This window comes from Oncorhynchus keta, chromosome 28 (assembly GCF_023373465.1).
Source record: "Oncorhynchus keta strain PuntledgeMale-10-30-2019 chromosome 28, Oket_V2, whole genome shotgun sequence".
In the NCBI taxonomy this organism is placed as follows: Eukaryota; Metazoa; Chordata; class Actinopteri; order Salmoniformes; family Salmonidae; genus Oncorhynchus; species Oncorhynchus keta.
The window spans coordinates 37465306-37480819 of record NC_068448.1 but is presented as its reverse complement, the minus strand read 5'-3'; the positions used below and the strand labels follow the sequence as shown (position 1 = coordinate 37480819).

Sequence of the window (15514 nt, the reverse complement as noted above, 5' to 3'; positions counted from 1 at the left end):
ACAGATATCTGCTGTCATGGTTCGGACCCCACATCTGTGTCCCTACCAGTCCCCGCTGGCCTGGAAGACCCCTCTACTCCTCCCTGCTTACCTGCTGTAGCGAGCTCCAGGTGACCTGCGCTGGCCTGTAGCTCTTTACCACGATGGCCTGGTCCTCCCCAGGTGGCTCCACGTGGACAAAGTCATCATCATCCGCAATAGTGGTGGGCTGCAGCCCCCGCTCCGTGATCTCCTGGTACAGCCGAGGATCTACGGGCAAGAGAAACAAATTGGAATAACTTTATTGTTCCATGCAATGTTGAAATGGCTTTTGTAGTCATGTGATACTGACATGGAAAATGTTGAAATGTTTCTAGAACTTCAAGTCCTCACTTCACTGTCATTAAGAACACTTCATTTGACACATTCAGCATGGTTACATGCACACAATAATATGATTATTGTGGATAGTCTGATTAATATACGTTACATGCTTTGCAAGAAGAACGATTTCCCTAACAAGCCTGTATATAGCACATCTGAAACCAGGCTACTGATGTGCCTTCTGATACATGCAAAACATTAGCTTTCTACCACAATGACCATGTTATTCTTGCGAAGACTATTTGATTTGGAGATGGGACATAGTTCTCACATACAAATTTTAAGATGCATATACGTTTTTCCGCACTCACTTTAATTGCGCACAAGAGCGAGGATTGCGCTACCGGTGCTGGCATGTGCATAGATCAAATATACAGCTGATTAAGCGTTCCAGTACCATGTCCTAATAATTCAAAAGATTGCTCAGAAAACTAGGTGCTTTAAAAATCGGCATGTTTACTTTATGACCTTAACGTGATTAAGATAAGCAGATCAAGGCGCTTACATGACTAATACCATACTCCGCCTTCTGCCATAATCAGTTTAATATTGAATTATTAGTGTGCATGTTAATGTACTTAATGAGAAATATCCAGTATCTCTAGGAGCAATAGTTACGATTTGTCGGGTTGAATATTTTCTTACCAATAAAATAAGTGTTTAAAAAACGTTTTTAATCCAGGGTTTCCCCATTTTCTGCCTGTGGGATGCCATTGTCCATTCTAGAACACAGGCACACGAGTATCTCCCACTTCTACATGTGGAAAATGGGAGACCCTGGATAAAAAAACAAGTTTTAAATGCTTATTTGATAGCGAAGGACACATTCAACCCGACGAATCATAATTATTGTTCCTAGAAATACTGGATATGCCTCTAACGTTATTTTGGTGAAACTGAGTAGTTTAGATTTGGTTGATCAAGGACGCAAGGCTACGGAAGTTTCCGCAACGAGCCATCTGTCTAAACAATGGCTCGTTGCAGGACGAAGCCACATGCTAACCAGGAATGAGGGTCAACCAATTCTATTTGAACTTCAAGAAGTGAATTGAAAATAAATGATAGAAATAGTCACTCTAATGAAATATTGCGCAATTATAGATTCATGAACTGGATTTGGATTAATCCAGACTTTCCCATATTTAAAAAATGTATTGAATAACCGAGAGGCTAACATTTGTCATTTGATCTTTTCCAGTCATCTGCTAGCCTGGGTGCCAGTCTGTTTCTGCTCTTTTGCAAAATTATGCAGAAATACACTGGCATGACTAGTCATCTGTATCTCTAGGGGCAAAGCCCTGTCAGCCGGGAGGAGTGACACATACGTACCGTCTTTGAATGAGCCCCCGTGCCTCTGGTTCCTCTTTCTCCCCAAGGTTCTCTAGAAAGGAGATGGTGGAAACATGAGTTAATCATAGAACAGGCATCATCAACTCGATTCAGACACAGGATGATTTCTTCTTGAGCGGATGATCAGGGGGCCGGGAACATAATTACAAATCATTTGCAGACTGCATAAAGCCCAGACATATAATATTTGGCTAAGACATCATTTCAAACCTCGCTTACGTTGGTGTACAATCACATACAGTATATCTCACAATTATGTGTGGGAATACTTTGAAAAGATAAAATCACTTAGAGCTGATTTGCTGGTGTTCTTACAGTCTTGTCCCCCCCCTCCCCCAAAAACATTTAAAAAATAACCCGCCCCGAGAAAAATTTGGCCCACTCGCCACCAGTTGGGGAACATTGTCACAGAGGAATGAATGTGGGAGAGGGCCTCCACAGAAGGACATGGAGCACTCTCAATTTGGTCAGTATGTTTTGCTCAATGTTAAAACTTGATGGGGACACCCGTTCCCAGATAGGAACCCCCCCCCCCCACACCCTCAGCTGGAATGTGGCGCATGGAACGCAATAAATATTCCTAAAAATATTTAACCTCCACACATTAACAAGTCCAATAGCTCAAATGAAAGATAAACAAGTTGTTTATCTACCCAGCGAGTCAGATTTCTAAAATGTTTTACGGCGAAAACATAGCACATATTTATGTCAAACCACCACCGCAGACATAGCTCATTTGCATAGCCAAGTAGGAAAAAATATGCAATCAACAAACGCAGGATTAAAAGAAAAATCCTTTCACTAACCTTTTGAAATCTTCATCAGATGACAGTAATATAACATGTTACATTCATTTTTTTTCCAATAATCTGCAATATATATCCATAAATCTCTGTTTACAATGACGCATTGTTCAAAAAAATGCTACTAAAATGTCAGGAGAAATGACGATAGCTCCTGCAGATAACGTCAGCTAACAAGGAATACACATCATAAACTTTGACTAAATATGCATGTTCTACATATGTATAGGAAGATATTATTCTAAATGCAATCGCTGTGTTACATTTATTTTTAACGTTACAGGTTGCGTTCACTAGGCTATACTAGGAGTCGGCGCTCCAAAAGTAGCATTCTGGCTCCTCTATCTTGGAGTCCACAGAAACCCAAATTTACCACATAAATATTCCCTTACCTTTGCTGTTCTTCCATCAGAAGACCTGGAAGGGTCTTTACTTACCAAAACAGCGTTTAGTTTTCAAGTCTGCGTCTTTCGGTTCTCAAAAACGACACATTTCAGTCGAAATGTAGCCAAAAGTCAAGTGGATGCGCACCAAAACGTCGAACTTACATATTATATGTCGAGTAAACTTGTCAAACTAACTTCATAATCAAGCTTTAACATGTTATAAAGGTGTACAGCAATCGTGAGAACGAACAGAAACACAGGCACCGTTCAATCGATCTTGGAAAAAAAGACAGGACTTGACCAGAGCGCGCATAAAAGTGACCTGTTTTTTCGAGTGACCGAGAGCTTTCGGCATGCTCAAACTCTCGTGAGCGCGCGATTCTCACAATGAGAAGCCCCATTGAAAGCAGGGATCGCGCTGAACACGTAGGGACTGTTCCCAGAGCTGTAACTGTTTGGGAAGGGTGTTTGCGATGACGTCAAAGTTGGGCCAACTTTTATCATGACAAGAGATAGTTTGGGAGAATGCATGCTCCGAGAGTTCTGCTTTACATAGAGACAAAATTTAAACGGTTTTAGAAGCTTTAGAGTGTTCTCTATTCGATAATATTTTTTTATATGCATATATTAGCAACTTTTGACAAAAATGTATCCTGTTTAATAAGGGCACCAAATTCCTCCAGTAGGGGCAGTAAACAGCCCTAGCTCCAACAGGTTTTAAAACCATAGGGTTGTCAGTCGAGGAAGTCCTGCTCTAACAGTTTATGCACGGGAAGCGGCCCTGGAAATTTGACCTCGCTAACTAAAAAGATGGCTTCTAACTTAGGGACTTATCACCAGCACTTTGGCACTGATGACTCAAGACAGCTAGGTTCTTGAATAGACACACTGAGGAGTCAGGTGTTCAAGACAACTATCCCTTCCAGAACCACATAAGTTTCCTACCACAGTTTCAGTGATTGACAACAGCCAACAGACCTGGTCTCCCAGGTCTAAAGCAAACATGTGCAATCTTAAAGTGCCTGAGGAGCACCAGGACCAGGGTTGCCTACCGCTAGGGGATAGCAGGGGGCTAGAGGTGAAATTCAGCCAGCGACATGCTCACACTTGCCTTGCGTCCGGGAAGGTGTGCCGGCCCTGGGCTGGAGGCTCTGCTGTCCTCCTTTACAGACATGAGCGTGTTCGCACCCCCGTTGTTCACAGCAATGGCTTCCATGTCAGGGCTGGTCACCGCCACCCGGTACGACTGGTTCCTGCGGTTCCTCCTCGATGCAAAGCCATTCCCGTCACTGTCGTAGTCCTCCCAGGATGCATCAGGCTCCATGGCAGAGTGACGGTTCCTGGAGGAGGAGGTGGTGGAGTCGGCCTCCAGACCCAAGGGGAAGGTGACCACGGTGGTGTGGTGGCGGGGCTTACTGGGCCGACTGGTCACCGCCAGACTCTTGGGGATTAGCTGCTGGGTGCCCAGCTTCCGCGCCGCCGCACTCTGAGTGCTCAGGACCACCGGCTTCCGCCCCATAGAGCCGTCGGCCAATGGGGGCTCGGCCTGGGACGTGGGCGAGCCCTGCGGTTGGCCATGGTGGTTGTCCAGTGAGTCACAGTCCAGCTGCAGGTCGGAAGAGAAGCGTTGCTCCAGCAGGAGGGAGGTCTGGTCGCCCATGGACCCGTCTGATTGTCTGTTGGACATTCCTTGTCCGTGGTCCCGGTGGTTCAACGTCTGCCTGCCTGAGAGCTTGGTTCTCTCTGCAGCATCAGCAAAAGGCTACCATAGCAGCATAGAGACTGTTGGGACAAATACAGGAATGTCAACTGGAGCCAGGTAGGGGTTAAGTTTTGCAATTGAATGAAACTATAAGAATTTCACTATGTCTCAAAGATTACAAACTCTGGAATGTGGTAATTATGAGTGGAAATAGATACTGCTTTGAAAGTGAATGTCCTGCTTTGAATTTCCCGCACAAATGCCAGACAACTAGCCAACCGATGTTCCCTGGCTACCCAAACTCTTTGCACCGACCAAACGCTACGCCACTACCATGGACATTAGTTCCTTCTCCGCAATGAGTCGATCTGAGTAGGGTCCTTGGGATGTCCCTACCACATTGAAAGTTTAAAAGTGTACACTGTGAACAAAAATATAAAAAGCAATATGAAAACAATTGCAAAGATTTACTGAGTTAGTTTGTACAGTGCAGTCGGTAAGTATTCAGACAGTGACTTCTTCCACATTGTTACATTAGCCTTAATCCCAAAATGTTTATTTTGAATTCCCCTCAATCTACACACAATACCCCATAATGACAAAGCAAAAACAGGTTTAGAAATGTTTACAAAATTCAGACCCTTTACTGAGTACTTTGTGGAAGCACCTTCGGCAGCAATTACAGCCTCGAGACTTCTTGGGTATGACGCTACAAGCTTGGCACACCTGTACTTGAAGAGTTTCTCCCGTTATTTTTTGCAGATACACTCAAGCTCGGTCAGGTTAGATGGGGGAGCGTCTCTGCACAGCCATTTTCAGCTCTCTCCAGAGATGTTCGATCGGGTTCAAGCCTGGGCTCTGGCTGGGCCACTCAATGACATTCAGAAACTTGTACCAAAGCCACTCCCGTGCTGTCTTGGCTGTGTGCTTAGGGCCATTGCCCTGTCAGAAGGTGAACCTTCACCCCAGTCTGAGGTCCTGAGCAAGTTTTCATCAAGTATCTCTCTGTACTTTTGCTCTGTTCATCTTTGCCTTGATGCCAAATAGCCTCCTAGTCCCTGCAACTGAAAAACATCCCCACAGCATGAACCTGCCACCACCATGCTTCACCGTAGGGATGGTGCCAGGTTTCCTCCAGACGTGACATTTGGCATTCAGGTTTTATCAGACCAGAGAATCGTGTTTCACATGGTCAGTTCTTTAGGTGCCTTTTGGCAAACTCCAAGCGGGCTGTCATGTACCTTTTACTGAGGAGTGGCTTCCGTCTGGCCACTACCATAAAAGGCTGGTTGCTACAGAGATGGTTGTCCTTCTGGAAGGTTCTCCCATCACCACAGAGGAACTCTGTCATAGTGACCATCAGGTTCTTGGTCACCTCCCTGACCAAGGCCTTTATCCCCTGATTGCTCAGCTCTAGAAAGAGTCAGTTTGGAACCACCTCTTCCATTTAAGAATGATGGAGGCCACTTTTCTTCAATGCTGCAGAAATGTTTAGGTACCTTGCCCAGATCTGGGCCTTGGCACAATCCTGTCTCTGAGCTCTACAGACAATTCCTTCAACCTCATGGCTTGGTTTTTCTCTGACATGCACTGTCAACTGTGGGATCTTTATATAGACAGGTGTGTGCCTTTAAAAATCCTGTCTAATCAATTGAATTCAATTTGAACTCAATTTCAAGTCTCATAGCAAAAAATCTGAATAGTTAAGTAAAATAAGGTATCAGTTTGTTTAAATGTGCAAAAAAATCCAAAACCTGTTTTCACTTTGTCATTATGGTGTATTGAGGAAGGGGGAAATAATAATTTAATCAATTTCAGAATAAGGCTATAACTTAACAAAATGTGGAAAACGGGAAGGGGTCTGAATACTTCCGAATGCACTGTACCTTAAGGTAGGGCCGTGGATCAGAAAATAAGTCAGTATCTGGTGTGACCTCCATTTTACTCATGCAGTGCGAAACATCTCCTTCGCATAGAGTTGATCAGGCTGTTGATTGTGGTCTGTGGAATGTTGTCCCACTCTTCAATGGCTGTGTGAAGTTGCTGGATATTGGCGGGAACTGGAACACGTTAACTTACACATCAATCCAGAGCATCACAAACATGCTCAAATGGGTAACATGTCTAGTGAGTATGCAGGCCATGGAGGAACTGGGACATTTTCAGCTTTCAGGAATTGCCTACAGATCCTTGCGTCATGGGGCCGTGCATGAGGTGATGGCGGCGGATGAATGGCACGACAATGGGACTCAGGATCTCGTAGCGGTATCTCTGCGCTCTCAAATTTCCATATATAAAATGCAATTGTGTTCGTTGTCCGTAGCTTATGGCTGCCTTTACCATAACTCTACCATGGGGCATTCTGTTGACATCAGCAAACCGCTCACCCATACATGCAGTTTGCCATCTGCCCGGTACAGTTGAAACCGGGGTTCATATATTGAATTTGAGATCCTATTGGCCCGTCCTAACATGCATCTGCATATTTCCGTTCGGGAACGCCTACTGTGTAAAGTGCATGTGTGCAATAACTCAATTCGCCTTTGGATTCCTTCTAAACATTGTGATTTTGTAGAACTTTGGCAACGGGTAAAGTCTACAAAAAGTAGTACACTCTGTTCAAAGCAGATTTGTACGGAGATCAAATGTTTCATTGTTCGCAGAATGTCGCTCAAAATGAATCTCCTTCAATCTTCTCCCACTACCGGAGACTGGGGTTCTCTCCCTACCATATTTGGTAGTGAGTGGAAACGCCAAGCAAATGCTTCACATTTATATATCAGGTGAAATATCTGTTTTATTGTTCTATCGCTCCGCCATTTCCTGGTTGCTAAAACGCCAATAGTTCGCCTAATTTCAGTTTGTGACAAAATAAAACTAGTGTAGGGAATTATTGTACCATCTAAACCGCTGTGAATTATATTTTCAGCCGTTTGAAACCGAAAGTAAAAAAGATGCAAAAACAAAACGTAAAAATGGTAAACATAGAAATAGGACAGAATAGATCTACCGCTTCTTAGACTTGCTTTCAAGTAGAATGGTAGGTCTATAACTAACAATTCTGTGAATTTGGTCGTGTCGCCCAAAAGGTTACATGTTGCAACTTTAACTGTGCCCGTTCCCAACGGAATAACATAGCAATCAACCCATGACTCACCGCATACCGCATACCCTCTACATACCCCCCAACACAAATCTGTGAACTGACTGAACTGCATTTATAACAGTTTGTAATAAACCGAGTAGGCTACTTTACAGACGCATATATAGCCTTGAGGGAAAAACGACTTTCACTGCAGCCAAGCGTCACCCAAACCTATCACACAGGTAGATTGTGTAACTGTAGCTTTATAAATCATAATGACTGTACACTTTCTTTTTAAAGTTGGAATGAAAGTATGGTAAATACGCGTAGTTTGCTGTAGCCTATGGGATCTCAATATGGTAGCTAGCCTATAATTTGCAAAGACAACGTTGTAGGGACAAAAATACGAATAAGTGTATCGATGCAGTATTTGTAACAAACCCATGTATCACATATTCGTGTTTTATGTTCATAATTTCAATAAAACAATAGCCTACGCACGGTGGGTGCACCTCCTGAAAACTTCACCGTTTATAAGTTGATTAGAAAGGAATGTGAGCGTCGCGCACTCACACGGTCCACGACAGCTCTAAACTAAAAGCAATTAAAAACGATTTATAAATGTAGTACTACTGTACCTGTCCAACTAAAAAAAAAATGTAATCTTCCAAACAACTACGTGTTACATATCTTGCATGTGTCCAGCAAAACAGTCGCGGAATTAAAAAAAAAAAAAAAAGTAGGCTAAATTGACTCACTTTCGTGTAGACTGCTTTTCCTTCTCTTCCTCCTCAGTTTGCATATATAACAGAGCCCATCAATCTGTGCATGCAACGTCACTACAGGTGTGTGAGGTTGCGTTCCTCTGCCCAGACGTTGCTGAAGCATACCAGATCTTACAATGCCTGGATAGGTATTTTAAGTGTCAGCTAACCATATATGTTAGAGCAATCTGTCAGTGGATGACACAGTCTATAACGTAACACGCAAACGTTGATTGACGCTTGCAACGTCTGAGCAGGTGAGCGCGACCTTAAATCTGCTGTCAAAACAGCGAGAATATTTTCCAGAGAAGCATTTGTTAAATATGAAGTCATTGCAATGTAACTGAATTGATAGATTATCCCTTTGAAATTGAATTTCATTTGTCAGTGGATTAAATTGAGAGAAAAACAATTACAACATCATTTGAAGCTACAAATTAGCTTGTTTAGTCTACCCATAAAATATGACCCACCAATAAACCTACATAAACAAAAGAGCAATAGGGTTTAGCCTGCCCTACAAGGTGGATTTCATTACATTTTCAAACTCCACTTGAAATAGCAGTCTCTGTGCTAAAAGTTATATTGCATGACAACATTATTTCCCACCTATTTTGAAGCTATCCATAATGTGTTTACAAATCTCTTATGGCAACCAAAACAATGGAGTAGATTCTCATTTTTGGTATTATGATGGGGAAGTATTATAACACTGTAAATCACGATCTTATAATGTAAATTGATATTTTCATTAGTTGAAATGGCCAATGAACGACTGAAAATAGCACAGATGTATGTTTTGGCTGACTAGTAAGCCTACAGACCCTTATATAACCCCTATTGTCCTCCCGCTCTAGGGGCCAACTCCAGGATAAAGGTCTCCCCTGTTCTGGTGAAGAGTTTGCTATATGACTGGGGTGCCATCTAGTGTGTTTCACAGCTATATTACATGTGCAAGGCAGTGGTAGAGAATCAACTGAAAAAGATCAAAGATTGCAGTAAATTGTAATTAATTTATTTAATTCCATTTTACAGTCTGAAAATATAGTTTTACATTAATGAAGCAATAATCTATGTAAGCAAGGCTGAGAACTGTAATATCATGCAATTTTGGAACAATGAAACAAGTATTGAGGGTTACTATATACAGTATTTATGTATAGAAAATCTTCTAATGGCAATGACGTTTACATAGTTTTAAATTTCAACATCAATATGGCATCCAATGAATTGAATATTTCCAAATGATTTCTCAACAAAGGACCATGCACTTCCTAATATATTATGTATGTAATGTATATGTTTGATACACCCAAAATATACAAAGTAAACCTACAGCACATTTTCTGACATTGAGGGGTTCCCATATATTTGTTATATACACATTCAGAAAGACACATCTGGCACATTTCTGAGGTCCAACAACTCTAGCCACAACAACTACAGTGCACAGTCTACCAACCTATAAAACCTACAATGCGTCTATGGTCATTTCTGAGAAAGATGATGCCCGAGTTACCTTTAGTTTGGTCCCCTGGCAACAAAAAAACCACAATTTGCCTAAATTAAAACCTGTAGGTGGATTGAAAATAATAATGTAGGTGAATAGGAAAACAATGAGAAAGAATAGAAAGCCAACATTTTCCTGTGATCCACATAATGGTATTATACACAGCAACATAATTGAAGAAGTGTTTAATTTTAGCCAGAGAACACACAAAGAATAAGGGCATCCACGAGGACTTGTGTTTCTCAGACACACACACAGAGGAGAGAGAGGGAGGGAGGGGGGGAGAGAGAACATTCTCCTCTAGTAAAGGGATCTGCTCATAAAATATTAACTTCCAAGGTTTACTGGGGCCAACCAGATATAGGTCACAGGACAGGAGTCACTGATGTATTCTGGGGACTTTTGCAACATTCAGTTTGCTGGTCAGACTTCTGTTACGATTGTGCCCCTAATATTTTCCAGATCACTTTTTTTTTTAAAAACATGTTTGCTTGTTGAACTCAAGAGATTTGCTAAATAGTCTTTTTTCAAAGTTGCATGGATATTTCTTGGCGTGGTTGTGAAATGTGGTCTGGGGTGTTCAGACAATGATGACATCCATAAGACACAATATGCAAGACACAAACAATTCACCATGATCACAATAACTTAACATTTAGCGACATTAATTGAAAAAAATAAAAAAGGGTTATATGCTCAATGTATTAATTATTCATTTAAGATGATACGTTATTTAAATGACTCTTTCCAGAACTAGCTAAATTAAACCCATTTTTAAAATGTTTATGGTTGCAGTTAAAAACCATGATATTCATGTCCACTGAAAATAATTACAACATGTAAAGGAGGGACCTCTATCAATTTCCCATCTGTTTCAATAATATCTCTGCAGTTCAGATGAGCTCGGTGAGAAATAGCATCCTTACGTAGAATGGCCTGACTCCATGTCTTTGTGCATTAAATGAAGATTAGGATATATACGCAGTATAGAAATTCCTGCTGTCATAGGAAAACAAATATTTAAGTCTTAAGCATCTATCGGAGTCCAAAACGCACAGCAGTGTTCTAGAATATTGGACCGTTGGCTTTCCTCCATTTCAAATTCTCAGCACAGCTCAAGCAATTTCTCCAACTATAAACACATTCAAATGAATAGAGGACGTGTACGATGAGCCGCGTATAGGTTGGGAATTATGGGGAAGGTGAGCATTTGGGCTGTACGTCCCCCGCGGACGGTGGCCTCAGAGCCTCGTAGCTATGTCACAATGGGATGCCGGACTATTGCATCGCTGCGTCATTGCACTCTGAATTACACTTTAGTGGAGGTTATGTTTAACAAGCTGTTGCTTATTACGTTGACCATGACACTTTCCATACTAAAAGCAAACATACAGTAGCCTACAACAGTTGAGTTTAAGAACTCAGTTATCAATGTAAGTAGTGGGTGTGGCAGATGCAAGGAAAACAGATGACATTTAGGAAAAATGGCTGGACATTTAGCCATGACAGATGTAATCACCACAGTAAAAAACTACTTTTCCCACAATGCCCCACAAGAGAGCCCAACATTGAGCAAGGTTGTGGTAGTGTACGGTAATGTGTGGGAACTTTCTACAAAGTGTCATGTTAAACAACTTGACGTAAAGTAAGCTAGTGTGTATGATTCAAGACTTAGGGTCTTCATGGTAGTTGGGTTGGGGGGGTTTACAATGAAGGTGCAGAGGGTTGGACAGGGAGGTTGATGTGGGCAAGGACCTGGGGGTGCCATGTCTACGGTTTCGCTATGTCTCCTTTCTTTAGGATGATCTGCCGTTGCCATGGCGCCAGTTTGCTCTCGTCGTAACCCAGGGTCCGTAGTCGCTCCTGCTCCGTCTTCTCCTCACTCTCCTTCTCCTTTTTTGCTCGCTCCTCCTCTTTTCTGAGTGCACCAATGAGAGGAGAATACAAGGTGTCAGTATGATTCAATGCTTGTGTACCATAACAAGTGACTGTCACTGGTAACACTTCCTTTCACAGTCCTGTTTCAGCTGGTATTAAGAAACAATTGCCTGAGTCACACTATAGAACCAAAACGAACCGTACTGTGATTGCTCTGATATTTTATTTTTTACATTGTCCTTCCCAGCTCAGTTCCAGAAACTATGGTAGATGTGTAACCAGGCCAGCCCAGTACAGCTCGCTCGGTTTGGCCCTGTTGTATGAATAACAAGGTCACATTTAGCAGTCTGTTTAGCTATCAATACACTCCTTGCCATGTTTGGAATGACACAGAGTACAAGGAGTAGCATGTAAGCACAAAACAGGTTCTGAATTTTAGGCCAGATCACAATCAGACCTAGGTCAAAAACAAGAAGTTACATTGAAGTATTTGAGGTGTTCTTGAATTAGCTGGGAGTTTGGGACTATTCCATTGTACCAAATCAAGCACAGCTCAAGTATTTGACACAGGTCTGGTAACAATGGATACTTTTGGTACTTCTGGTAACTACCTGGTAAACCACCGTTACGGTGTAATGTATAAATACATACCAGGTAAATAGACTTATGCCTCATGGATGTTTTAACCATATCTTTAATGCATGTATGGTATTTCATGGAGCAGGATTGATGAGTTAGTTAACTAACTCTGATCAACAATCAGCAATGATGTGAAACCAAAAATGCCATATGGCATCAATGATAATAACAAATGTTTATTTCTTACCTTTTTTGCTCCCTGCCCGTCCCGGAGAAGATAAACACAATGGGGAATTTAAGTAATTACAGTATTAATCCATGGCATTCAAAATGTTACATTACTTAATGACTACAGGAAAGAATGCATAGCGGTTACAGTAGGTAGCTAGCTATATACTCTAAACATTTCAGGATCTACATGACTTGCAAATTTTAGAATCAACCCACCCAACTGAACTTGAGGTGGGGAAAAGACAGAAAAAAAAGAAATAAAGCATTAACCAGACAGTCATAAACAACCAGAGAAATTGACAGAAGTGAGGACAAATCAGAGAGCAGAGTGACAGTGGAGACCCCGAGGGCTCCTGATTGGAGGAATGGGACGGGTGGCGCCGTCTCTCACTCACTTCTCTTCATCAAGCTTTTTCTTCATGATGTCCCTCCGCCACGCTGGCATGGATGCCAGGCGCGCCGCCTCCTCGTCCACCTGCAGAGGACCAAACACACAGGAGCCAACATCTGTCATAATGGGGCCCCACTGGTAACACTGTCCCTGCCCGTCTCCAACTCCACTACTATAGTCATCCCTTTAGCCTCCCAGGAACTGAGACTTTCCCATCCTTTCTTGTTTCTATGATGGAGCTCACAAAGGTGACACACCTGATGGGATTAAGCATAAATTAGATTCAGCATCAACTTCATCTCCAGCACCATCCCAACATCAACATATGTGAAAACAGCACCTTTCTATGTATTGTAGTACAACAGGATACAGGAAGATAAGTATTTCCAATGATGTTGGTATGCATCATGGGATTTTAACCAATTATGAATAGGCATTGCCTACTAATTAATTGGTTGATGATGTCTTTGGAAACACTTATCTTCCCCTATCTTTTTTACTACAAAACATAGAAACGTGCCATTTTCACATACATTGATGTTGAGGTGGTGCTGGAAATGAATATTGTATAGAGCAGACCAGGCTTCGAATACAATTTGAAATCATTTCAAATGTATTATCTGGGCTTGATTGAGCTTGCCTGGTGCAAGGTAACCAATAGAGTAATTGCAAAACTGCAAACCCTGTCCATCTGGCACTCTAGACAGGATAAAGCATTTTCAAATAGTATTTGAACCCAGGTCTTGTATAAAGACTATCAGCCAGACTGCGCCATAGAGAGACACATTTTTAAACACAACTTAAACCCAGCTCATTGCAGACAGGTTGTGGACCGTGCACGCACACAGAGGCGTGTGCACACACCACCTGAAACTTGACCGACTCCCCTCTTTCAGGTCGTAATTGGAGGCGGGGCTGAGAGGAGCCATCTTGGATTTCTAATATTCACATAGCTACAGATCTATTACACCACACCCCCACATAGCATTTCACTGGCCCCATCCAACAGTATCCTGGTAAGCTTATCTCTACACATTGCATGTTTAATGATTCCCCAGGGAATTATAACATTTGTGGAGGGGGGTCATTTGATAGACAGGCAAGGAAAGTGGGACAAAGCCAGTTTCATGTTACCAATACAACAGGAGAGCATCCATTCAAGATTGACATGGTTGGATACTAATTGCCTCACATCAGAATAGGCGTTCAGCGCGCAATATCGGCTTGCATCCATTCAAACATGCATACCTGGAGGAGTAACAATAACTATTGCTGTTTAGGGGATGCAAGGAAATTCCTCTAATTACGTTAAACAAAAATATTGCCATATTAAACTTGCAACGGTCATCAACATTGTTAAACTGTTTTTAAAATAATTATAATAAATGCAACAGTTGGCAAATGGATGAAGTTACTCGTAACGTTAGCGGGGAAAAACGACAGGCACAATATAAACTCAACATGTAAAGTGTTGGTCCCCTGTTTCATGAGCTGAAGTAAAAGATCCCAGAAACGTTCCATACGCACAAATAGCTTATTTCGCTCCAAGTTTGTGCACAAATTTGTTTACATCCCTGTTAGTGAGAATTTCTCCTTTGCCAAGATAATCCATCCACCTGACAGGTGTGGCATATCATGAAGCTGATTAAACAACATGCCCATTACACAGTGCTGGGGACAATAAAAGAACACTATAAAATGTGCAGTTTTGTCACACAACACAATGCCACAGATGTCTCAAGTTTTGGGGGAGTGTGTAATTGGCATGCTGACTGTAGAAATGTCCACCAGAGCTGTTGCCAGAGAATTTAATGTTCATTTCTCTACTATAAACTCCATTGTTATTTTATAGAATTTGGCAGTACGTCCAAACGGCCTCACAACCGCAGACAACGTGTAACCATGCCAGCCCAGGACCTCCACATCCGGATTATTCACCCGCGGGATCGTCTGAGACCAGCGACCTGGACAGCAAAACCAAAGAATTTCTGCACAAACGATCAGAAACAGTCTCAGGGACGCTCAACTGCGTGCTCGTCTTCCTCACCAGGGTCTTGGCCTGACTGCAGTTCGGCGTCGTAACAGACTTCAGTGGGCCAATGCTTACCTTCGATAGCCACTGGCACACTGGAGAAGTGTGCTCTTCATGGATGAACCCCGGTTTCAACTGTACCGGGCAGATGGCAGACAACATGTACAGCGTCGCGTGGGTGATAAATTTGCGGATGTCAACGTTGTGAACAGAGTGCCCATGGTGGGGTTATGGTATGGGCAGGCATAAGCTACGGACTACGAACACAATTGCATTTTATCGATGGCAATTTGAATGCACAGAGATACCGTTACGAGATCCTAAGGCCCATTGTCATGACATTATTCCGCTGCTATCACCTCATGTTGCGTTTAGATTTTTGTTCTGTGTAAATTGACAATCATTCTGTCCAAATTAATAATCAATATTTGGCTGGGGGG

General features: G+C 42.3%; 2 protein-coding genes across 4 annotated transcripts in view; both read right to left on the bottom strand.

Annotated features, from left to right (window-relative positions):
* arhgef16 (Rho guanine nucleotide exchange factor (GEF) 16) overlaps positions 1–8611 on the bottom strand; it is a 38437-nt gene extending 29826 nt beyond the window's left edge. The window contains exons 1-4 of one of the 3 annotated variants that reach the window (XM_035741026.2): positions 8448–8611; positions 4014–4684; positions 1693–1744; positions 92–249 (exon numbers count right to left, since the gene is read on the bottom strand). In XM_035741026.2, coding sequence (XP_035596919.1) covers positions 92–249; positions 1693–1744; positions 4014–4589 — 786 coding nt within the window. In that variant the 5' untranslated portion in view covers positions 4590–4684; positions 8448–8611. The other 2 variants (XM_035741025.2, XM_035741027.2) reach the window with 2 other exon arrangements.
* Positions 8612–9452: 841 nt separating this feature from the next.
* Positions 9453–15514, bottom strand: part of espn (espin) — a 103154-nt gene continuing 97092 nt past the window's right edge. Inside the window, 2 exon segments of the mRNA XM_052482940.1 lie at positions 9453–11881; positions 13047–13126. Coding sequence (XP_052338900.1) covers positions 11734–11881; positions 13047–13126 — 228 coding nt within the window. The 3' untranslated portion in view covers positions 9453–11733.